Source organism: Aulonocara stuartgranti, assembly GCF_965226115.1.
Source record: "Aulonocara stuartgranti genome assembly, chromosome: 20".
Classification (NCBI taxonomy): Eukaryota; Metazoa; Chordata; class Actinopteri; order Cichliformes; family Cichlidae; genus Aulonocara; species Aulonocara stuartgranti.
The window spans coordinates 9045215-9070370 of NC_138956.1; the positions used below are offsets into that span (position 1 = coordinate 9045215).

Below are 25156 nucleotides of genomic sequence, written 5' to 3' on the forward strand. Positions count from 1 at the left end.
TTTAAAGCTACTTTAGGGCTTCATAATAACTGCCCTGGGGCTTGTTTTTTGTTGCTTTTTTTGGGTAACTCAACTTTTTAAACTTAAAGGACCTACAATTACAGGCGTGGCCATTCAGACTGAAAACTGTAAAAACTTGAGGTTTATTGCTTTGACAAACAGTCTTTTAGTTTTATTAAATATAAACTGAATTATTTTACCCAGAAAAAAAAAATCTGTGAAATTTACTGAAGAATCTGCAGTCGTTTGTAATGTGCTCTTAATTCTTGATCAGTAAGGAATAAAAGCAAAATGCTTTCTTTTATCAAAGTTCCTCAGTCCACACACATTTCTTTTTTTTCACTTTACTCTTTTTTGGTAAAACGGCTTTTTGTACTTGTCATTTATAAATTCAGAGGATAATTTTGGTTTATTCAAATTGAAATAACCCATTGATCCTGAGCCCGACTCACTTGCATCTTTGTATAAGATGCAACAAAACACAGGCAGGTGAGATGGCCTTCATTCACTAACGTGACTCACCCAGCTGACCCTCATCTTCATCGTCTCGATAATTGTCTTCGTCCGCATCACTGATGTAGCAGATCTCTCTCTCCTTCCCATTGAACCACTCGATTTCATCATCAGACATCCTGACCTAAAAGGCCGCTGCTACCTCAGCATGGCCAGCAAATCTACACCTGAAATATAGAAAACACACAATAAACAACTATAAACACACACACACACAAACTGACAGAACACAGTTTTTAAGGAACAGAAAGTGATGGCTCTTTGCTCCTTGTGCCTCTCAGCACAGTTTGAAAAGGAAGATGTAAGGGATGATTGTTTTTAATCATCGACCTTCCTCGCTGCGTCACAACACAGGTCATTTTATGTTTTCTGAAATGTTCAAATCTACCTACAGCATTTTGTGCCCTAGTGACACACAACGTCATCAATCCTTTATATGTACAGACACACACACATTACACAGTACTAATAAACCATTAGATAAGAGATTATTTAGCTCTGTAATCAGCAGGTAGTTAAATCCTTTAAATGCCCTACCTGACTTTGTATCAGTCCAGTTTTCATCTGGTGCTTAAAAACACATATAAAGGGTAAAATCTGTCACACAATCTCAGAGTTTTCCAAAATATGGGATGTAACTTGGTCATTTTTATTCTCTGGTCAGGCAAAAAACAGCTCCTGGCTACTGATCAGAAGATTTCGAGATATCTTCCATTCTTCTAGAATAATCATGTTGTAATAAATAAAAATGTCTGCAGAAAATACAGCTTATTTCATGTCAGCCCAATAAATAAATAAATATAAAAAACTAGTGCCCCACTGTTTAAACCCTTTTAGCTACGTCCAGGAAAGGCAGGTAAGGGGCTCAAATACTAAAAAAATGCTGAACGATAAGAGAGTAAGGCTGCTCAATTCATCAAATTTTAATTTATGATCGAGCGATACTGAAAATGCATGCTTCGTTGATAGGATGCAAAACAGACGCAAATCAAGCGCTCCCTAAATCCTCGACTACGTGCCAATCACAGCCGTTACATCCAAGTTTGCAGTCTGGATGAACACTAAGTTAAAAGAAAGACAGACAAAAAAAATGTAAATGTCTGAAACAACTAAATAATCGTGATAATCATTTTGGCCATAATCATGTAGCCTTGAAAGAGAAGGTGTGGAAAATACAATGTTATCTTAAAATCAGGCAATGAGAACATGGATTTAAATTTTCTAAGAAGACAGGATGTGAGCTTTTTAAGAGAGACATTATAAGGATCTTGACCTGCAAATGAAAGAAAGAACTACAGTGCAGACAGACAAAGCCAGTGAGAAAAAGCCACAAAGAGAGACATAAAGAGCTCTCTTTATCTCTCTGTAGGAGCGGGAGAAAAATTACACCAACGCTGCTCACAGGATCACAGAGCAGATGTGCCTTTCATTACCCGGCGTGGATCAGTAAAAGCAAAGTTTTGCTCTCTTTTTTCCCCTTTTTTTGTTTTACCGGTATATCAATATAATTCTGCTACAAACAAGAATATTTAACCCCTATGTAAAGTTTCACTGCCACAGATATGATCCTTACTGCAGAAATCTTGAGCAATATTATGAAAAAAAAAAAGGCTTCACAAAAGTGTTTGACCAGCAAAAATAGATCCTAAACCTGCATTTAGCTGCACAAGCTAAAACCATGACCTTTTTTCTCTATTGGATGAAGATGAAGGCTTTAAATAATGCGCGCGCCCACTTAGACGAGTCCAGACGCAGCATTATCACAGCAAGGCTCACTCTTGATCATCTGCCAGCTCACCTTGCATAACTTTACTCAGCACATTGCACAACAGGTAGCTCCAGCCAAGCCGACTTATTGGTCCCACAGGTCGATTTACCAGCTTCATAAAGCAAAGCTAAACATCATGGATTGGTTTGCTGGGCCTAAAAACCAGCAAGCAAAGAATTTGCTGATTTTTTCCCCCTAAATCTCTGATGGGAAAGACTGAAATTGCAGTGCAGTTGATTTGACAGCAGCACGGTGGAAACCACAGTGATCATCATCCTCTCATTGCATCTCATTCACTCGTGATCAGTCAAGAAATAAATGAAATCTACAGCTCATCTTCCCATGAAAGCTCCTCAAATCAGCTCAAGGCAGTCACAGCTGCACCACTGATGAAGACAGAAAATGCACTTTCCTGCTGAAACTTACAGACACACTTTATGGTTAACAGAAACCAGCATTAACAGTTGGTAGAGGATAGGATTTGACCTGAGGCCAAACATCCCACACGACCCCCCTCTCACTCGGACTTTCTAGTGACAATGCAACCAATATTCAATCTCTCACTCACACAGACACCATATACTCTTTCTACTTAATATTTCCCCTAAATAAAGGGCGTAAAGGGCATAATGCCTTTTTGTAATTAGCACAGCAAGTGACAATGTACCCATCTTCAATAGAGCAAGAGTTTATTTTCAGGTAATTTCAAAATTTGCTTCCTTTGCATAATTTTCTGTATAGAAGTATGTATGCATCAGAGACGACGACACAGTTGTTCCAAACTAACCACTGCTGGAAGATCACACTGCTGTTAAAATGAGAACAAGCATGCGGTACTTGGAGCAGAACACACCGTTTGTGCATCTACTCTATCAAAAAAAGACAGGATTCTGACGTGGAAAAGCCTGTGTCATGAGACTGCTAAAAGCATTACTTTTACGAAAGCCTCAGTCTGACAGCAATTTTAAGTGATTACGAACACTGAAGATGTTGTCTTCAGTACAGAAAAAAAGATTCTTTGAGTGTTAAAAGGTAAAATCATTAAAAGCAGAGTGTGAAGACCAGAAACAGAAAAAACGAATCACAAGAATCCAGAGCTGGAAAGAACATATAATTCTAATCTCAATCACAATTTTGGCTTCCCGTAATTAAAAGAGCATGATCGTGCAATATAAAAAATAAATTAAAAAAAGCATACTCTGCCAATAGAACAAGTAAAACGCTCCCTGAATAAGCGCCTGCATATGCCAATCACAGCTGTTCCCTGTACCATGCAGCCTGAGGTTTCCAGGAGTAGTCAGAGTGAGTAACTCTAGATTAAGACAGATATACAATTAAATTTAAATGCCTGGCACAGCAGAAGTCAAAGAGCTTGTCACTCCAAGCAGATCACCCTCTGTTGTTTGGAAATACTTTGGATTTAGTGCAACTGATGTTAACCAGGAAGAAATCATATGCAGAGAGTGCTGTGGAGGTGTGTCTGCAAGGCAAAGCAACACAAATAACTTATTCAACCATGTGAAAAAAAAAAACACACACACACCACAAACTGCGGTATAATTAATGCATGATGGCCAAGAACACAGGGCAATGCTTGCTAATGTGATTTTATCCAACATCTACTCAGATCTCCATAAAAGTGAGCCTCTGCAGCATGTCAGGGTATACATCCACAGAGACACGGTGAGTAACGAAGGCTTCGGGTAAGTGTTCAACATACTGGGCGAAAGACGTGTCACCACCTCCGGTTTTTCTAAACTGGTAAACAGTCTGTGAGCCTTTTTTTCCAGATAGTGCTGCCTTGGATTTAGTAGCATTCTGCAATGGCATATTTATTTTTTAGTTATCCTATATTCTGAGCACAATTGTATTCATTTTAAATTCAAAAGATCTATTCACATCAATCCATGCAGGTACAATGAATTGAGTAAGACTTTATACTTTGCTTCTAAGCGATGCCCTAAAGGTCGAGTGAATAAATGCTTCATTTGTTGGCAAAGATGTTTTAATTTACTGTAGCAGAGCGTAAAAGTGAAAGCACTGCCCTGTTGATTTCATTTAGAGTCAAATTTAGCTTTTTTCCCCACCATCCCATCTTTCTTCTAAGAGCTGCATTGAATCTGGGTGAACAACGAGGACCAGAATTACTTTGCTCATAGACTCGTAGGTGTTCTGTTCATGTGACAGTGCAATATACCACATTTTTGGCACTAAAACCAATGAGTAGCTGTGATAATAATCCATCTAGCCATCCACTGATCTTCTCCCACATCCACTCCAGGTTTGCAGTGGGACTGGAGCCTATCAGAGCCGTCATAGGGCAAGATGCAGGGTACGCCCTGGGTGCGTTGTCAGTCTGTTGCAGAGCTTACACAGAGAGTCAGACAACCATTCACACCTACACCAAATTCATAATCACAAATTACACTAACATGCATGTCTTCGGGCTGGGAGAAAAGGTCGAAGTAGCTGTACAGAAACCATACAAACACGGGGACATAGAAATGCCACAAAAATTGGTCCCAGCCGGGCTGTAGATTCAAATTCAGATAAGTTAAAGTACTTTACTTATATTTAAAAGTAGGTCACATGAACTCCAGCAGAAATACTGTACAGCTTGTTTCATTACTCAGAAGTCGAATCCAGCTCCTACCCCCCCCTAAAAAGGGGACACTTGATTCAATGCCATCAAGCTTTATGTAACGTTATATACCAGTGGAAAGGAGGCCAAACTATTCTGTTTATGTCAGGCCTTCAGGCTATAAAATAACTGTTACATAACACACATGCAGTATATGTCTGCTACTCTAAGCAGCCCCAGCTGTACTGGGCAAGAAACTTTCTTACCTAAGATGACCCGTTTTAACATTCTGAAGGTGGACAAGACGGCACCTGTTCAAATATAATGCAATCCTATGCAACAGGCCTGTACTAACGTTGTGAAACTCACATTCAGCCATTTTTTCCTAACCCTGAATATTGATTCAGGACTGTGAAGGATACTTACAAAATTACAGGCTCACATTAAAATGAGATCATTTCCCACAAATTATAGCCTCAAGCCTAGCTGAGGTGAGCACAAAGGGAGGATTCTTTCTTTTTTGCAGCACTCTTGCACTAGATTTTGTTCAGGTGTCCGTGCTGCTGTTTATAACTGTTTGTCAAAGCTAACTTGCATGTCTTACAAAGCTTGGCAGTGATCTGACCCCAACACACCACAGATGAAACACCAATGTGTGAGTCAACTTCCAGCTGTCAGAGAGGGCAATTCACTGCCTTTAGTCTTCTGTTTCTTTTAGCTGCTAAAGGAATGCCTGCTGCCCCCAGTGGATAATGCACGCCAGACTGTGGTCAATTTTGCCCATTCATATGACTCACAATGGACTACACTAATGTTGGAGAAGCAAAATTTTATACAAATCTTATGAAACTGTGCAGCTGGAGCAACACTGCTGCAGACCACAATGTCTAAGTGTCTAACGTGCAACTCAAACATGTGCGTGCATCGTCATTTAAAGCCTGGTGTACCACCTGAAAGAAGAGATGAATGCACAGTTTAAGCAGAGCTTTTTTCTTTGCAAAACTTTCAGTGTTGTTTTTTCCCTTTATGTTTTTTTCTTTTCACCTCCTCGTCAGTATTGCAAAGCAAGAGAAGAATGCAAAAGTCTTTCAAATTCAGTATCTGTGGAAAGAGTTCTTCCTTTGCACCAAAGCTGCTGCTGTGAACCTTTAAAAGCACAGAGACGGTTGAAATTCTCTTGAAAGTACTTGCATACGCAGGGTTGAAAATTTAAAAGAAAAGCCATTTGTGTTCCTCTTTCTGTACAATTCTACCTTACGTAACCTCAAACAGCAGGCCAAGGAGGGATTCCAAGGACGTATGATTCAGCCGATAAGGCTTTGTGGAGGACAGCATTACTTTTGGCCAAACAGAGCGAGCGGTAATCTAAATTCTGTGAATATGGGAAGAGGACGCTCTTAATGGGAAAATATGAAAAGCACAGAAAAAACAAATAAAAGATACAGAGCGACGGTGTAGATGAACAAAGACGGGGTCCTGGCTGGAGAGGCAGGGGGAGGGGAGCAGTCTGTGTAATGTCCTACAAACACCACCCCCATGACCACAGGGGAGGGGATGAAGTAGCCTAAATTTCTCTTGCTAAAAAACAAAACAACCCCCCCGAACAACACTATGGTCTGGACTGACATGAGATTACAAAAAAGACGTGGAACCAATGCAGTTGTTATTAAAAGATATTATCATCTTACACTTTTTTGGGGGGGTGAAGTTATTTTCATACTTATTGTTAAAAGCCTTACAACGCATTTGTTGTTTTAAAACATTTTGATATTTTGGACATTTAGCATAACTTATCTTGAAGGTTGCAAAAATAACAAGAAGCACTCCAACAAAGGAGCTCACTCTCTAGGCCGTGTTTCATTTAAAAAAAATAAATTAGTATTATATTTTGCATGTATTCATTTTTTTTTCTTCGTTCTTGTGATAAAGTGCCCACGCACATAGCATTGTAGGTTGACTGCTTTTATTACAGACTGTCTTTGCAACAGCTTTCCAGCTGTCCTCCTGTTTCACGCCACGCACAGTTCTGTCATCTGGTCCCAGTGACATATTCAAATGGGGAGACATGATCAGATCATGGGGGTCAGCTGTATGAGTCAGCCTCCCCTGACAACACACCCTGAACCCACTGCTCCACTCCTCCCCTGCAGCTGAGCCACAAACCACACTCTACCACATACCCCCATCGCCTGACGTAGACCAGGGAGCCATCTGGCCTAGCCTACCCTGCCGGGAGAGAAAATCCACTACAGCCACCTGCACCCCTTGCCTATGGACCACATAGAAATTAAAAGGCTGGAGAGTCTGATATCACCAGGTGATCCGGATGTTGGGATCCTTTGTGCGATGGAGCCACAGCAGCAGGGCATGATCTGAACAGAGGGAGAAAGGGCCGACCAGGAGGTAATAAGGAAGAGTGTCGACCGCCCACCGGATGGCCAGGTGCTCTTTCTCTACTGTGCTGTACCTGGCCTCCTGCTCAAAGAGTTTCCTACTGATATAAATAATTGAACCCCGTCCCCCTTTTCTGGTGGGACAAAACGGACCTCAGCCCTCTGTTCAAGGCGTCAGTCTGCAGAATAAAAGGGAGAGAAAAGTTAGTCGTGTCTTAACCTGGACGAACACCATCTGGCATTGCTCCATCCACTGGACCAAATTGTCAGGGTCCCTGTGCCTACCTGGTCGGCTCAGTATGGCTACATATGTTTGTATTTTCATTTTTGTTCCTGCTCTCTCCCTTCCTCTCTCTCCTTCCTCCCTCTGCCTGGGCGGAGCTCACTTGTGGGCTCCTGCCCTTGGCCCACGCACCTGGTCGCAATCACGCACCTGTGGCTCATCACCTGAGAGTGTTCCAGCTCCTTTTTAAGATGGCAGCTCTGTGTTTCTCGTCGCTGGACCGTTGCCGACCCTCGTCAGTGTAACCCCAGCTCAGTTCACTCTAGAGTGTTTCTCAGCGATCTTCCTTTGTAATCCCTTCGTGTCTCTGCGTACAGATTCCCTGGACCAACCCTTGTGTTTCCCGAGCGATCGAGTGTACGTGGAGTGTGAAGAGGAGCGTGAGGCGTGGATGGAGTGTGTGTGGACTTTCTGCATCTTTCCCATTTGTGTGTGGACCCCCAGAGCCTGGCTTTCCCCTCACCTTTGTAAATAGATCACCTGGTGTTGCTGTAATAAAGACTCTTGTGTTTTCAAAACTTAGAGCCTGCGCGTGAGTCCGTGCAGTCCCGTTGTGACACAAATTGGGGCAGCCTTTCAGGTGAGATCAGTCAAGGGGCCAGTCAGATCTGTAAAGCCGGGCACGGACTGGCAGTAATAACTAGCCAGCCCCAAGAACCGCCTCACCTCTGTTTTGGTCTTGGAATGTGGCCAGGATGGGATGGCTTCTGTTTTATCCACCTGTAGACACACCTGTCCACTTCCCAAGTGGTACCCCAGATACTGTACCTCCCTCTGTACAACCGCATAATTCTTCAGGTTTGCCATGAGCCACCGCTGCGTCAGGGACTCCGGGACCATGGCCACCTGCTGCACATGCTTCAGCCAAGTGTTAAGGTGGATGATGATCTGATTCAAGTAGGCGGCAGCATAAGCAGCCTGTAAGATGCAGCACTTGGTCATCGGGTGCTGGAAGGTGGCACGGGCTCTGAGTAAGCCAAATGGAAGTATGACAAATTGGTAAAAACCGTACTCAGTGGAGAAACCCGTTTTTTCCTTAGACTCTGCAGACAAGGGAATCTGCCAATAGTCCTTGGTTAAATCCAGTGTCGTGAAAAAGTGAGCTGTGTCTAACTGTGCCAGGAGCTCATTGAGCCGGGGTATGGGGAAAGCATCAAACTGCCATACCTCACGCAAATTTTCCCGTCATAACCTCCCAAATGTGTGCAGATTTGCTGTTAGGTCCAAAACATATTGAATTTCATTTTTAGCCGGGCTTGGACCTTTCTCCCAGTTTTCTTTAATCAAGTCCAACACCCCCGGCGGCTTTCTGCCAAATTCAAATCCCAGAGAAATCCCATGGAGGTCTGAGGCACCTCCCACACTGCAAACAGCTGAGGGTCTTACCAGCGACATATTTAATGCCCAGTAATTCATATAGCTCTTTTAGTGTGCGAGATATGAACTTATGTGCCCTGATCAGCCAGTATCTCTTTTGGCTCAGGAGATGACCTGAAACACCACCTGTGCCACACTCTTTGGGGAAATGGTGCGCAGTGGCACTGGTTCAGGATATTGTGTTGCATAAACAGTTAAAACGAATACAAAGCGATATCCCCGTGCACTCCAGTGAAATGGCCTGATGAGGTCCATGCCAATGTGCTCAAATGGGACCTCCATTAATGATAGTGGGCCTAAAGGCACTTTTGGAATGGTCGACTGGTTCTCTCTGTACAGCACTGCTACAGTCAACCTGAGGAGGGGCTTTGAACAGGCCAAGGAGGGCTACAGGAGGAGCACAGAGAGCTTCCTCACAGTCAACAACCCCCACCAGCTGTGGAGAGGCATCAAAGCCCTCACCAACTACAAACGCAAGAGCTCCCCAACCCCCAACAGCAGTCTGAAAATTGCAGAGGAGCTCAACCTGGACTAATATGAACTAGAAGCTGCCGCTGGTCTTGGTCCGCAGGGTCCACAACTGAGAACAGGAAGGCTGGTCAAAGGGTAATTAACACTGCCCCCCCCCCAAAAAAAATCACTTGCTGCCCTCTGCCACCCCTGGAGGCAATCGCCAGAGCCTCCTGTCTCAGCACCCCGTTCACCACCTGTTTGACCTGCTGCCCTCTGGTTGGCGCCTCAGATCAATCCGGTCCTACACCTTCAGACTCACAAACAGCTTCTTCCCCTGGGCCATGCAGACTGTCCCCTCCCCCCCACACTCAACCCCTGCCCACTCACCTCACCAATTTGAGCCATGGTCTGAGTAACCTCCGCCACTCAGGCCTCTTGCATACAGACTATTCAGACGAAGTCTTCTGCTTTGCACTACTTCCAAACACATACTATACCATTATTATCACTTTGACCTTCAGATCAATCTATTGACCTTCAACGAGAGGTCAGAGGTCAAATCTGACATGATATTTTGAATCTTTATATGGTACTTTTTGAAACATAATAAATGTGTGAATGATGGGCATTTTGAATTCCCCAGTATTATGCAGTTGTGGGTGTGAAAAAAAAAAATCACATGGAAACTCTGTACTTAAATATCTCTAAGTCATGTTCTATCTTCATGTAACAGATATTAGCAAAACTAATTAAAAACACAAGCAAATAAATAAGTACATACATTTTTAAAATATTTGTAGCATGTAGAACTGTGCAAAAATGTTAACGACCGAGTCATTTCTTTATATTTTGCTCCCAAGAAGCCAAAATATTTTGAAGTGGTTTTGATCGGCAGTTCTGAAGAACTTTTAGAGTTTTTCTTTGGACATTGGCTGCTTTTTCACTGATTTACAGTCCAGTCATTGTATCTCATCATTTTCAGAGGAATGTTTTTTTTTGTTTTGTTTTTTTGCGAGAACATGCAAACTCCACACAGAAAGACCCCGGCCTTCTTGCTGTGCGGCAACAGCGCTAACCACCGTGCCACACGGTGCTGGTATGAAGGTGCTCCGGCTTCCTCCCACCGTCCAAAGACATGCAGTTTGTGGGGATAGGTTCATTGATTAATCTAAATTGCCCATAGGTGTGAATGCGGGAGTGAATGTGAGTTCAAATGGTTGTCTGTCTCTGTGTGTTAGCGCTACAACAGACGGGCGACCTGTCCAGGGTGTACCCTGCCTCTCGCCCTATGACAACTGGGATAGGTTCCAGCACCCCCGCGACCCTGGAAAGGATAAGCGGAAGCGAGTGGATGGATGGATGTTTTGTTTGTTTTTTTAAGCCAATTGACACTGAGTTATGAATCATTCAAGCATGAAAACCTTCATAATTTTCTATAATTCTTTCCCATTTCTTTGGTTGAATCTGACAAAACCCAAAGATAACATAACTTGACGTCGTGCATTTTTACACCAACAAGGCAATTTCCAAACAGCTTAAAACAAAACATCCTGGTATAGTGTCAAGTATTTATTAAAAAGAAAAGTAAAGACTTTGAATAGACAGAGGACAAAAGAGAACAGTATAGGTATTCAAAATGACTCAAGAACTGGACTGGAACAAAAAAACCTGTAAAGTACAGAATGCTTTCCTACATACCCAGAGACACCGTGTAATTAGCTGTTGAAATCCCCTGAGAGTGTGCGCATGCAAGAGTAAAGTTAAAATGATAAAGGAGGGGGGCAGTGAGAAGACAGCTGCTTGCATAAGCTGGCTTACATAAGATCTGGCTAATAATGCCACTGTTCAGCTTAGAAGAAAAAATTAAGTTATACAAGATGTATGCCAAGATGCAAGACATTGTACACACACACAAACTAATTTCTCCATCCCTTTCTTTCACAGAACTCGTACGCATGAAAAATCACATTTTCTTATTAAACTTTACACACAAACTCTCTCTCTCTCAGACACACACACACTTTTGTATTCTATACCAAGGCCCTTCACTGACACATTTATTTTCCAGAGTAATCGTAGCCCAAATCTAATATTAACCCTCAAAAATGTGCTCTAAATGTGATGAGGACTCTCACACTCAAACTGGTTTCACATGCAAAAAAAGGATGTAACAAGAGCTCACACATACTAACGCAGTGATCTTGCACCCTGGTTTCAGACGTCAGCAGTGCTGAACAGTGTGTACCAGGCGCTCATTATAAACCCTGCAGGAGGCTCGATGCAGATTTTAAAGAGGGAAGGAGGGGGGAATGGTAACATGAACTACATAGAGTCAAGCTTTCCCATAAAAAAAACTTGTATATAAGCTCTTCATTTAAACTTAAATTAGAAAGGGCTGACACTGGCTTTTGTATTTTTGAAAGCTGTTCACTTGTACCTCTCCATCACATGTGTTTCACAGAAAAGGGATACAAAAGACTGAAGCGTTTCTAACAACAGATCAGTTTCCTCCTTTGAAAAACTCAAAACCCGACACACTGATGACGCACTGCCCTGATGTCAGCTGACCGTGCACCGCACATTCCCCAAATGCAGGTCATTTGCAAGAATAATCAGACCACCAACGCTTCGGTTCACGGCTCTGAAAATGGATATTGTATAACACCTTCCTTTTATATTGAAGTGGCTTACAGACTTAGAAGATCTGCATCACAACCCCTTGCTTGTGTAACAGAATTACACAATACTGAAACCTGGTGGTGGTGGTGGTGGGGAGGGAGGCAGGGGGTTTACCAATCTAGTCAAGTTGCTTTCATCCAAAACAAGATGACACACACACACACACACACACACACACACACACACACACACACACACACACACACAAAGTTATTTCTACCCAATGTATGTCAGTGCAGATGCTTTTATAAATAGAATATGTTATTCTGTAAAGTGATCATTATGGATGCTCTGTTTAGAGGATGTACTTGGGTGTACTTCACAGTTAGGCTGTGATTTACGTCTTCCTTTGGAAATCTGTTTGGTGACCCTTTGACTTTGTACACTAGCGTCATCATCACCAGACACAGCTATGCATTATATGGCTGTGTTGCCAAAACACATGCTAATTACAGGACTGTGCAAAAGTTTTGAGCCATCCCTCATTTAGTGATATTTTGCTTCTAAAGAGCCAGATTTTCTTGGATTGTTTCTGTGGTCTTGGGGAACAGTTCTCCCCGCTTTCTGAAGGACTTTCAAAGTTTTCCAAGCTACTTCAAGCATAAAAAATCCCTCAAGTCAAGGGATGAAACAGTTCTGTGTCTACACATAACAGTCAACCTAACAAAGAACCAAATTTAAATTGTATCTTAAGGGCTTTGTTACTAGCAGCATTTGATAAAAATCAAAGAAAAAACATAATTTGTTGCCATTTCGTTTTGTTCAGTCTGCAAAAAATGCCAAAGATAAAACAGTTTGACTGACATAAAAATAGTACCAACACGATAATACCCAAAGAGCTAATTGCTGAAAATGTGGCATAGTATGCAGTGTGTCCTTAAAGAACCTGTTGAAACTAAACAAATGGAAGACAAAAGAACAAGTGGCAGGCCTGACAGCAGATGAAGAATATGTCATGCCCTCAAAAGCAATGGAGAAAAATTCAGCAGACATTGCACAGGACCCAAGAGATGCGTCTGGATCTTCAATGTTCACTGAAGCCTCATTAGAAATGTTCTCAGTGTACAGTTGGGCATCAAGAAGCCATTCCTAATTAAGAGAAACTGGGAGAAAATGCTGAGGTATGCCAAATTACACAAGAACTGGACTGAAAAAAAAAATCAGTGATCACAGGTTTTATGGAGAGATGAATCCAAACATAAAGAAGCTGGTTAAGAGAAGGGTGCAAGAAAGTGTGTCTACAACCATCAGCTGAGGCTCTGTCATGGTTTGGGGCTGCATTGACCTCAGTGACAAGAAATCTTGCCAAAACTGACTAAATTATGAACACGGGAAAGTACCATCAGATTTTGATCCACCATGCAATACCATCTGGAACGTAAGAGCAGTAAAAGCATATCTCGATAGAAAAACTCACAGTAGAAAACCATCGGTCATGGATTGACCTCCACAGAATCCAGACCTCAGCATTGTTGAAGCAGTGTGGGATCATCTTGCCAGAGAACAGGACTAAAGGAAGTCAACATCCAAAGAAGAGCTTTGAATGTCTTTCAAGAAGCCTGAAAAATTATTCCTGGACATACTTAAATAAAATACAAGAAAGCTTAAGAGTGTTCAGACTATGTTGAAGAACAAAGGTGGTCATATCAAATATCAATTCCAGGCTCATTAAACCTGTAAAAACTCTGCTTTTGCCCTTTGTTTGGACATGGTTCAATTAATCACTTCACCTATTTCTTATTTGCACAATACTGCAAAATTCAATGCAGTACACACTAAATTTCAAATTATAGTGTTAATGCAGGTACTATTAATAAAAGGAAACGTTTTCAGTCAGTAAGAATGAACAGTATTTTTTCATTAACAAGTGGACCCTGCTTGGTTTAATCTGAACCTGCACACACAGCAACCATTTTTCTAATTCTGTCTTTGAGCCTATAAATACCCACAACATGTACAAGTTTGTCCAGGATTAGCCTCATTTTAATTCTTTAGCTTCGAGGTCACACTCACAACTTAGTGACCTGGATCAATGGAATGATCCGCACAGGCTTGCTTCACTGACTATTTTTAAACCTTTGGGCCAATCCCAAATGTTACTTACATCTAATGCCTGCCCACCTGATCTCCTCTTGCATTACAGCAAAGAAAACAAGAAAAAAAAACAGCCTACACCCACATATGATCACATTTCATTAAAGAGCTTTTAGAATTGAAACAATGAGCATGGAAAACCTTTTCTTTTATGCTGGAGAGTATTTAAGTACAAATATTGTATTTATTTGCATACTATTGTCACCAACAAATAATATAAAGATTTTCAAGCTTAATCAATATTCTCATGACCAAGGTCCAGGCACTTAAAATGGTAAAGGGTTGAGGAGCAGCATGGGAGGTATCACATATCAGCAGGCCACAATGGCATCCAATTGGATATAGCTGGCTGTGCTTCAGCCAATAAGGAAGGATTTAGTAGGTTCACCGGGTTTGTTTAAGGTTCATGTGCAGACACTAGCAGGGACGGGTCTCTTCTGTTTAGGTTATCTGTACTACCTATAAGGCACTCAGCACAAGGCAACTAAAAAACTGCTGGAAAAGCCATGATAGCTTCAGCATGAAAAAAACAAGACAAAACTGGAGACCAAAGTCCAGAAAAGGGAAAAGGTGACAACAGGAAGAAGAAAATCACTTTTTTCTTCACTGTGAAAAAAACATCTATGATTGGAGAAGTTTCTGCAATGATATTTAGCTAGGATTCTATCGATGTGTGTGAAACACATTTAAATGTGTTTGTAGCAATCAAGATGTTAAGATGACTCAGAACCTTAACAGCAATCAATTTAAATTTTATCACAAGCAAAATGAAACTCTTTTAAAATAATTCTTCTAGACACTATAAAACATGTACACAGTCTCTGCGTCAAAAAACCAATCCAATGTGGAAGGGCCTGAAGACCTGTATTATATCTAATTCAATTTTATTTATATAGCCCCAAATCACAACAACAGTTGCCACAAGACACGTTATATTGTAAAGTAAAGACCCTACAGCAATACTGAGAAAACCCAGATAAACAAACAGCAAGCACTCTGAGCAAGCACTCTACGACAGTGGAAAGGAAAAACTCCCTTTTAACAGGAAGAAACCTCTTGCTGTTAAAAGGAAGAACTAGGCTGCTAGGTAGAGTCAACCATTTACCACAACCAGCTGCGGGGTGAGGGTGGTCACCTATCACTTGCTGGGGGTTGATATCCTGTAGAACTTTACTACAGGAACATCGTCAACCCAGGAGTGACATCACTCCAACGCCAACATCCAAAATTCAAAATGGTGGATTATCTCTGGTAGAAACTGCACACTCATTGGTTAACCACTTGTAATTGACAACAGGGCTGGGCTATATCATACCATTCATGGTAATACCGGTGTAATTTTGGGCAACGATAGGAAAATGACATATCGCGATAGATATGTCTACTCATTGGTCAAACAGAGCTGAAAAGCACTCAACACTGAAGTCGTGGAAACTTTCCTCACCTGTGAGAAAAATCAACTTCGGAACAAAACAAAGTCTAAAGAGTTTAAAAAGTAAGAATTAACACTTATCTGAGCTTTTTTAAGTGAAAAAAGCAAAATCACTGCAATAAGCAGACTCTATTAAAGTCTCTTATGTTATTCAAACAACACACAACCAATGGGGAAAAAAACAATTAGCAAAGAAAGTGCTAAATCATGAAGCAGACAATAGTTACTATTACTTTCTTTTGTCTTTTATAAGAACTGCTGGTACTAAATTATCAGTCCATTAGTTAATTAAATTTTGGTATAGAGCAAAATTTTATATAATCACAACCCTTGCTAGTACTGGGTTGCACCTCCTTTTGCCTTCAGAACTGCGTTCATGCTTCATGGCTCGTATTCAAGACCCTGGAAACATTTCTCAGAGATGCATGCCAGTCCATGATAGCATCACACAGTTCATTTGTCACTATACATCCATGATGAAACTCTCCACTACATCTCAAAGGTGCTCTATTGGATTGAGATCTTGTCATATGGACACACTTATTCAGTTGCTTCTATTAACAAGCAGCTGAATAAGTGTAAATAATAAAAGGCATGTCAGTGGATGTATGTGTATTCCTTTTGTTCTAGTAGGCCAGTTTCCTAATCTTGGCTACAAAAAGCAACCCTCAAATCACATGTTGACCTACAATCATGTTCAAACAGGAATCCAAGCATCTAGCTATGCACACACACAGTGCTGTAATTTAGATAGAACAAAGAGAAGAAAGTAAACAAGATGATAGACATGCAGCAGGTGTAGCTATGGATACTGGACAACAAATGACTAATGTCAACAATAAATAGGTGCATTTACACAAGCAGGTATCATAACCACTGCACACGCAGAGACATGCGCAAAGAAAAAAACTGAGAGGAGAGAAGAGAGAGCTTGCTTATCAGAGGTCACAGATCAAACATAAAAACAATGCTAACAAACACTGTTCCCTGGACTGCCACACACCCACACACCCAAGAAGTATCGGGTCTCTTGGAATCTTCAACATCCTGCAAACGAATTCAACCTTTACCACTGGGTTAAGTGGAAGATGCACAAGTATAGCTGTACTAATAAACACACTGAAGAGGGTTGGCTGTCATAGACACTGCAATACTGCGGATCCTAAACTGAACCACATCTGACCAAAACTTTTGAAATTCTCATATCTTAAGATTGTTTGCTTTAGTAAGCTGTGTAGTTTATATTTGCATATGTACAAGAATTCATGGATTCGAGAGAGAAGGAGAGACTTAACAGAGCAATGAGTACATTTTTAACCCCTGTGGGTCACCGTAGCATCATAGACCACAGTCACACAGACCGCAGTAACACAGACCCATAGGGACCACTTGTGAGCATCTGGTCATGAGAAATAAAGTGTACAGACTAGTCGGATACTACCACACAAACTACGGGTGACTGCTAGCAAACAAAGCAATTGCAAGGAGGTTTTGGGTCCAGCACCTGTACAGTTTAAGAAATTTGACATTTGAGCAACTGTTGCAGAACAATTTCCTTTCAGGGATTATTACAATAATTTGTAATCTGAAAATGTCACCAAATATTTGTCACGAAATAAATGAATGAACTCTAATAACTGTGACAGAAATCCTGCAGTGGATAGCTTCACCATTATTTAAATGCAGTTTACAAACACTGAGATTCAAACTGAGACCACTTCCAATGAGTTCACAGTGTGTTACTGAAAAGAAAGGAAAAAGTGGCCGATGAAAACTCAGAGATGTGAACAGACTCTATCCTCTCAGATATCTAGCACTGAAAATCTGATACATCACAGCAGACTTGCATTCATCAATACAATCCTTGACTCTGGGAGTAAAACTTACAACTGAGCAGGTGCTCAGAAAGAAGATGTTAAATCATTAAAAGTTTAGTAGGATGAGGCCCTGAAGGGATCATCTCAGGGGTGTGTAGGATTTTTCTACAAGACAGGCTCGGTAGTAACTTTCCATTAAAGGAAAAAGCAGTCAGGAGACAACCCCTATGCTCAACTGTTTACCTTGCTACAGCTAACAGCCCAGATGCAGCTGCTACCCCCACCCCATCCCCCTGTTTTAATTATACTGTTAGACAAGACACAGTGTAATAAATCAAAACATGACATCGAATTTTGAAAATGAGAAATATCAGACTCTTAAGGAACATGAAGGCAGGACTTCAAATTAATTCCCCACTGAATGTGTAAAGGCCTGAAGGGTAGGAAAGTCAACACGGCCAGGCTTTCTCTGCATTAGCTGACTCAAGAAAACCCAAAACTCCAGCTGGAAATAACGGGTATCACGATGGTGGTTATCAGCTTTCTCTATTAAGCTGGACTTTCCGCTTCAGGCTCTGTGCGGCCCACATGAAAGCGCCCTTTCAAGCATCATATGACTCTTCTCCTGCACAAAATGATCCCTATGAGTGCCACCGGCTCCAATCGGAGAGATTATCAGCTGATCATAGTAAAACAGTGACACAAATATATAAAGAACATAAAAATTTTAACAGTCAAGGCCAACACCGTTGCAAATACAAGAGATTAATGTTGAGGAAAATCCTTAATCTGGTGATCGACTGCACAGTGCAGTAAAATTGACATTTTAATTTGAGTGAATATATTTATTTTATCACAGTGCCCTCTCAGAGCTATTTATTTCTAATGTGACTGCTGCACATTAGTCTGAAACTTTAAAGTAGAGACATTTAAACATTAAATGTTCCTGTCCCACAGCCTAATAGAAGAGACTTTGAAATTGCTTTAGTTCGTTGGAAGATCAAAGTGAACTTGATTAAACAGGTATTCTTACTGTGTGTTTTGTGCAGTAGTAGCTGCAATTCCAGCAGTGTCAAACAGGCTTATGAGCAGTAACTAGGCAGTAGTAAGCTACAGCTTAACATGCACCTAAAAACATGTTCTCCCAGCAGAGAATCTCTATCACACTTACAACATGCTGTAAGTAAAATAATTAGTGAAATCGTGGTGCTTCTGGTCATTTTAAACCCAGTAAAAAGAGAATGACGTTTGTGACACTGAAAACTCTGACTACATGTTCGACATAGCTCGATAACCTACTAATCCCTCTTCATAGCATACCCCTATGGCCACACCAAGGTTTGCTGAGTACTGCAGAATTCGGCTACGTTGGATTTTTTTGTGGATTGGCTAGAGATATTTTACATTTATAAATAAAAAACATTTTAAAATTGCTTAACTTATTTAAACCAATCCGATCATAACAACATACATATACAAATACAGACACTCATAACGTGCCCCAATCATCTCCACCACTTTGGTCCTGCCTTCTCACACCAACTCTGGGCGTACTGGCTGGTTTTGACTGGCTGTTAACTGCTATTTCCTGCACATACTGGAGATAATGTTTCAGCAGCCTGAGTTACACAAATAAAGATGGTATAACAAAGTCTCTCAAAGTTTTAAGTGCTTTGGTTTTATGACAAGTCTGGTTTAAGCTTGTCATGGTCACTCTGACGAATGGTGACATCACAACTGCTGCCACTCGCCACGCTTTTGCATCGATATGCTTGTCACACCACAGAGCCCTCAAAACCATTACAACTGGTGTGAAGAACTGAGTATAAAGGAGTACTTAGTACTACTCTTACACTCCACTGATGCTGAGGGTTTTTTATTCTGATGGGCGACATCATTCGGGAGAAGCCACTCTGCTGCTGCCATTAGTTACATCCCTGTCTCCAGATTTCTTTTCACTGGCTGAGGTTTTTACGCTCATACATAAAGAGAACAGTCACAGACTTCAAACCACTCTTCCGCATGCAGTTTTAGACAGAAGTAACACTCAGCATGTTCACTGCTGTAAGCTAGACAGCAGTCGCTCTCTGCATCTGCCCCTCTGTTCTTTACACTCAATTAGCCACAAGAAGAAAAATGAGCCTTTTGCAAAATTTCACACTTCCTCCATCAATCCTGATGTGTCACAGTAAAAAAGAGAAATTGCTGACAATTCCTCTATTAAAGATTTTAAAATGACATTTAGTTAGGTTAACTATTACAGTAGGTCAGAGACACAGTGGCTCATCCACCCCACTCGTGTTGGTATTACGAATTTCCTAAAACATGAGAAGCACCGGAGCTCAGTCCCTCAGCTCCGTCGTTCTTTCACTCGTTCTCTTTCCATTTCTGCTCCACTGATTTACATTTTCTGGCCACAAGGAGAGATAAAGTAAAACCAAATCTCTAGTTAATCCGAACTCCCTGCTGTGATGTTTCACTCAACTCTGAAAATTAGCATCTGACCCAGGTCAGAGCGCCCTGCCCGGCATCCATCACTTTCTATCTCATTGTGGTTTTTGTCCCCCGTCTTTACAAGAAGCGTAGGTCAAAGAGACACTTACAACACTCACCCGCTGTTTAGGACTCAGTATGGGAAGCAGTGAGCATGACACACATGCCCTCTTCTATAACTCAAAGACAGATATTCTTTCCCGATTCCCTTGTTGGCACATTCATCTGCAGAAAGTACATTTAGTAGACAAATATCCTCCATCCTTTATTGTTTATTTTTTAACTACATGAACACATCTCACCCTAACTGCTTTGAAACATTTGATAAGTGAGAACTAAAAGTGCATTTTCGACTTCGCCACCAGCGCTATCATGCTAGTGCGGGCAGTTCTTCCCCTTATATCGTCAAGCAGATGAAATCTCATCTGGTGCTCAACCCCCATCACCATACATAAATGTCAAGCAGGCCAGCGGTAGCCACCTTGCTCCCATCACTCCTGTGCTGTTTCTAGGGATGTGTTCCTGTACTGAGCTGCCTGCTGAGCTCATTAGCAGGAACAGACCGAGTGATGTAAGGGTGACTGGAGGGATGAAAAGAGCACTACAGGAGCGCCCCCAGATCATCCTTTCAAAATTATACTGAGAATCTGGATCTAAACAGAACCCCCGCAAAAATGTAATTAACCAATCTTGACCTGTGTTTGAAGTATGCAAGCCTGCAAACAGTATTTTGTTCAAGAGAGCGCGAGAGAGGAAACAAAGGCCAAAACTGGACAAACACATACACGGCCAGATTTGACAAGTCTGGGAGTTTGCCAACCTGATCATATCAAAGCTTGAGTTTGAATCATTCCAGACAGTCTTAAGTAAGAAAAGACGCAATGTAACCTTCAAAACGGTACTTCAAATTCATCTCTACCAGCAGCACAATAAGTTTCACTAAAAAACCACAAAAACCCCCCCACAAAAAACCCCCAAAAAAACACAACACTTGACGGCCAGTTAGTGAAGCGTTTAAGATTTATACAGGAGCTTGATAGAATTTTTTTAAAAGTAAAGAGGCTTCCATAAGCTCAGGTTGCAAAACCAGAGTTTGTGCACTTCTAATGAGCTTTAAAGTAGAAATGTGGTATGCTTCAACTCTCTTTCTTCTCGCAGCTTTCTTGTCATTTCTTTAAGTAGTCTGCAGGAATAGTTCTCCAGGCTTCTTGAAGGACATTCAAAGCTCTTTTTAAGTAAACAACCTTTATTTGTCTCATACACAATTATACAGGGTACAACATGTAGTGAAATTCTTGAGCTGCAGACATAGCCGCGCCATTCCAGGGCTTTGTTTTAAGAATGGGGGGTCTAGCCAGGACCCTTACTGGATACCGGGTAGGAATCGAACTTGTGACTCCCGCTCCGAATGGGGCGTAGTCTTACCACTACACTATCCAGAGCCAGCATATTTTGGATGTTGTCTCCCTTTTTTTCGGTTCTCTGTCAACTATGTTTCCACACTGCTTCAATAACGTTCAGGTCCAGGCTCTGGGGAGGCCAGTCTATGACTGATTCGTGTTCTCTGGTGTTTTTTTCTGTCCCAATATGCTTTTACTACATTGGCAGCATATTTGGGATAATGGTCATGCTGAAAAAATTAAGCTGTGGCACAATCAGGCAATTTTCATATGGTGTTTCACGGTAGATCAAAATCTGATGGTATTTTTCTGTGTTCATAATTCTAACAAGATCTCCAACACCACCGGCTGAAATTCAGTCCTAAACCATGACAGAGCCCTTGAGGATGTTATTTTCTAGTTCAGTTCTTGAGTAATCTGGCATTCCTCAGCCCTTTCTCCCAGTTTCCTTTAAGAATGGCTTCTTGACAGCCAACGTTTCACTGAGACCATTTCTGATGAGGCTTCAGTGAACAGTCGCTGGATGGACAGAGGACCAGATGCATGTCTAAGGTCATGAGCCAGGTCTTGCATTTTTTAAGTGTTTTTCATGACTTGCAGGCACTGTTCATCTGCTGTAAATAGTTTTTTTAGGCCACTTCTTCTTTTGTCCTCCACTTGTGTAGTTTCCACAGATTCTTTAGAGACACTGTACCTCATAGGTGTCAAACTCTGGCCCGCGGGCCAAATTTGGCCCGCAAAGCCATACCAAATTACTATTAGAGCTGGCCTACTGGTATTATACAGCTAATATATATATTGTTTAGTATTAAGCTTTGCTTGTTCCATATTCAGTTTTTCAGCAAAACGTGTTTGAGTCCATAAGAAAAGATTCATTCTTATATCTGGAGGAATAAATATATTTCAATAAATATTAACGTTAGCCCGCGACTTTGTTCCAGTTTTGAATTTTGGCCCACTGTGTATTTGAGTTTGACACCCCTGCTGTACCTCATGCTATGTTACTTTCTTTTTGGGGATAACCTTGTTGCAAAAAAATACTATGTTTATGTCTGTCAAACCATGTTGTTGGCATTTTCCACAGATTGAATCAAAGAAATTGAAGGAACTAGTTTTTGTAGCAGGCTGCTGGTAACCAAGTACCTTAAAATATAAAATAAATTGCTAAGTTGTCCATTAAGTATAAACACAACACAAGTTCTTCTAGTGATCTAGGTATCCTTTGTTGTGCTTTAATCCTTCATAGCCCGGTGTTAAATGGCAACCCTCTGGTCCGGTACAAGGACCGGACTGAAAATTGAGTGAAAACTTTGAGAGACCTTCAGAAAGCCCGGAGAACTATTTCCTCAAGGAATAATTAGAAAGTGTGGCTCCTTGAAAACAAAAAATATAAAATCCTCTGTACTTTTGCACAGTGGTGTGTGTGGGTACAGTTAAATAAACTGCCATACTTCTGCGCAGATGCACTTTCCTCTGCACTTTTAACTTCCGTGTTAAGACAACTGGTATATTCCAGTGCTTACAGATGCTCACTGCTGTATATTTGTGGAAGCCTTTTGTGTCTCTAGATGGAGCTGTGCAAAGTCCTACAAACTGTCTCGAGTGATGTCATTTGGTTGAAGCTGTGCACAAGTGTGACAAACGAACTGAAAAGCAAGTGGAGAAGTTAAAAAGTGGCTGTGAAAGATCCCGGGAATACTAACGCTTAAGCTGCTGATGGTGCTAATCGGCATCCTAATAAACAGAAAGCCTCAGTTTACATAAGTCTTTACATAAGTCACTTTCCTTATGCTTTCCCTTCATAGCCTAACTGTTAAGTAACACCTATCCGCTTCTTATTTAATGTGTCCCCCTGACTGCATCTCTGTGTCGGCTACTTCTTCCGAAGTCCTGCTATAGAAAAATTAACACGAAAATGAAAGCAGCGTGCTTGCTTGTTTCATAACACAGAAGAGGGGGGGCTGCAACAGCAATGCAGACAGGAGGAGGAAGCGAAGAAGGGGTGGGGGGTGCAAGTGCAGCATGCTCCTCTATTGTCTGGAGCCTAATTGACGCTCCAAAATAGCCCAACAGGAGAGGGGAAAATGCTTTTAGCAGGAAGAAAACATTCGAAAGCGGACATTAAAGCCGGCGTGTGTCTCTCACCTTCCGTCCCCGTCTCTGCGATGAGTCCCTTCAAGTAAAAAAAAAAGGGGAAAAAAAGCTTTTATTTAGGAAGTGGTAATGAGAGGCAGGGCAGGCTTGGCCGCTTTCACCCATTCATCGGTTTCTTACTGAAAGAGGAGGGTCGGTCCTGTTGGTCCCTGCACGCGCTCTGTACAGGGAAAAAAAAGCCATTACGAAAGTTCCGGAAGTGCCCGAGCATCCAAAGTGTTGTGGGCTCCAGTGCTGGTTAGCAGAGGAAAGGACTGCATGAAAGTTAAACTGTCAAATGTTATTTGATGCGTAATACGCGGTTCATTTTGTTCGCCTTTGTTGCATCATCCAAAAATATAATTTAGTAGTTGTTTAAAAAAACAACAACATACTTTGTGCAAAAACAAAGAAGAAGAAAGCCTGATATATAGCGAAAAAACAAACAAAAAACCCCCAAAATATAATTTTGAAAATTTAATAATCTATCGGCAAAACGTCTGGATGTGTAAAACCTGCTTATAGCTTACCTAAGATGGCCAAGATCAAGAAATTAATTTAATAAACTGGTATTAACATAATGCAATTTCCTGTTCAGATGTCCGATGATTTCCGAATAAGCGCCCATGCATGCAAGTGTTTCCAATCAGTCTGGCTGGCCTCTGAAGTTCTAAGTGTCTCATATATATGTATATATATATATATATATATATATATATATATATATATATATATATATATATATATATAAACCGAAATTGTATTTGTCTGCTATATTTTTAATGCTCATTTTGAATTGGATACCAGCGAAAATGCTTCTAGCTGGGACAGTGACAACAAAAAGTCTGTAAAAGTTGGCCAATCATATAAAATACTGTTTGATGCTACTACTTAAAGGTGCCTGTATAGCTTAAAGAATGTGCAGCTCTTTGCATTGTGTTTTGTTTTGTTTTTTGTTTTTGATTTTTGATTTTTTAGATCTGGACAGAATGTACTCTCATGATAGTATCACAACTGTGTAGTGTGATTACTGAATAAAGGTATTCCATATACAACACATGAAACCTGAATATTGGACCAATATTTTAACTTCTAAACATTAATTTTAATGCCCTAAATATTGTTTTTGAGAATGTTTTTAATAGAAAGGATATGCCACAGTAGGTGCATCAGTGCACCAAGCCTAATGTTGCCAAGCTCACGCAGCCATGCCAGCACAAGTCTGGCCCACTTACGTGGAGTTATGTCCTAAATAAACTCTCCAGCTGAATAACTGCATATCTAACAGAGTTTGAATTTTGCGGTATGCACAAAGCCGCTGGTCTCTTTCCCATTGTGCTACTTAACTGTTTTCAGCATTTTAAAAATAAAAAAATTGCATGCACCATAAACAGGAAAAGGTTCTTTCATAATATTTTGCATTCTGGTTTCACCTTATTTACTGACTGCTAAACCAGTTATAACAAGCTATAACAAGTTAACAGCATGTGGATTTTTTCTGTTGTTTTGTTTTTTAGTTCGGTTAAATCAGGAGGATTTTTAGAAAGAACGACATTTCCATTCTAAAACCCAAAGGTCAGCCTTGGTTTGGCTGCTTCATAAGAAGAGCTCATGATTAAAGTGGAGCAGATGATTTCAAGCCAGCACATCAGTATCATCTAGTAAGTCGGGACTCTTCTCTGAAGCAGACCTGTACCCTGACATCTTTCTCCAGCTGTTGACCAGAATACAGATTTCAAA

The 25156-nt window shown here is 41.1% G+C and overlaps 1 protein-coding gene across 2 annotated transcripts in view; it reads right to left on the reverse strand.

Moving 5' to 3' along the window:
• Positions 1-23629, reverse strand: part of LOC309696382 (helicase ARIP4-like) — an 83396-nt gene extending 59767 nt beyond the window's left edge. The window contains exons 1-3 of one of the 2 annotated variants that reach the window (XM_082517582.1): positions 23558-23574; positions 23429-23456; positions 523-680 (exon numbers count right to left, since the gene is read on the reverse strand). In XM_082517582.1, coding sequence (XP_082373708.1) covers positions 523-631 — 109 coding nt within the window. In that variant the 5' untranslated portion in view covers positions 632-680; positions 23429-23456; positions 23558-23574. Of the gene's footprint in view, positions 1-522; positions 681-23428 lie in introns of both variants that reach the window. The other variant, XM_082517581.1, reaches the window with a different exon arrangement.
• Positions 23630-25156: the final 1527 nt, after the last annotated feature.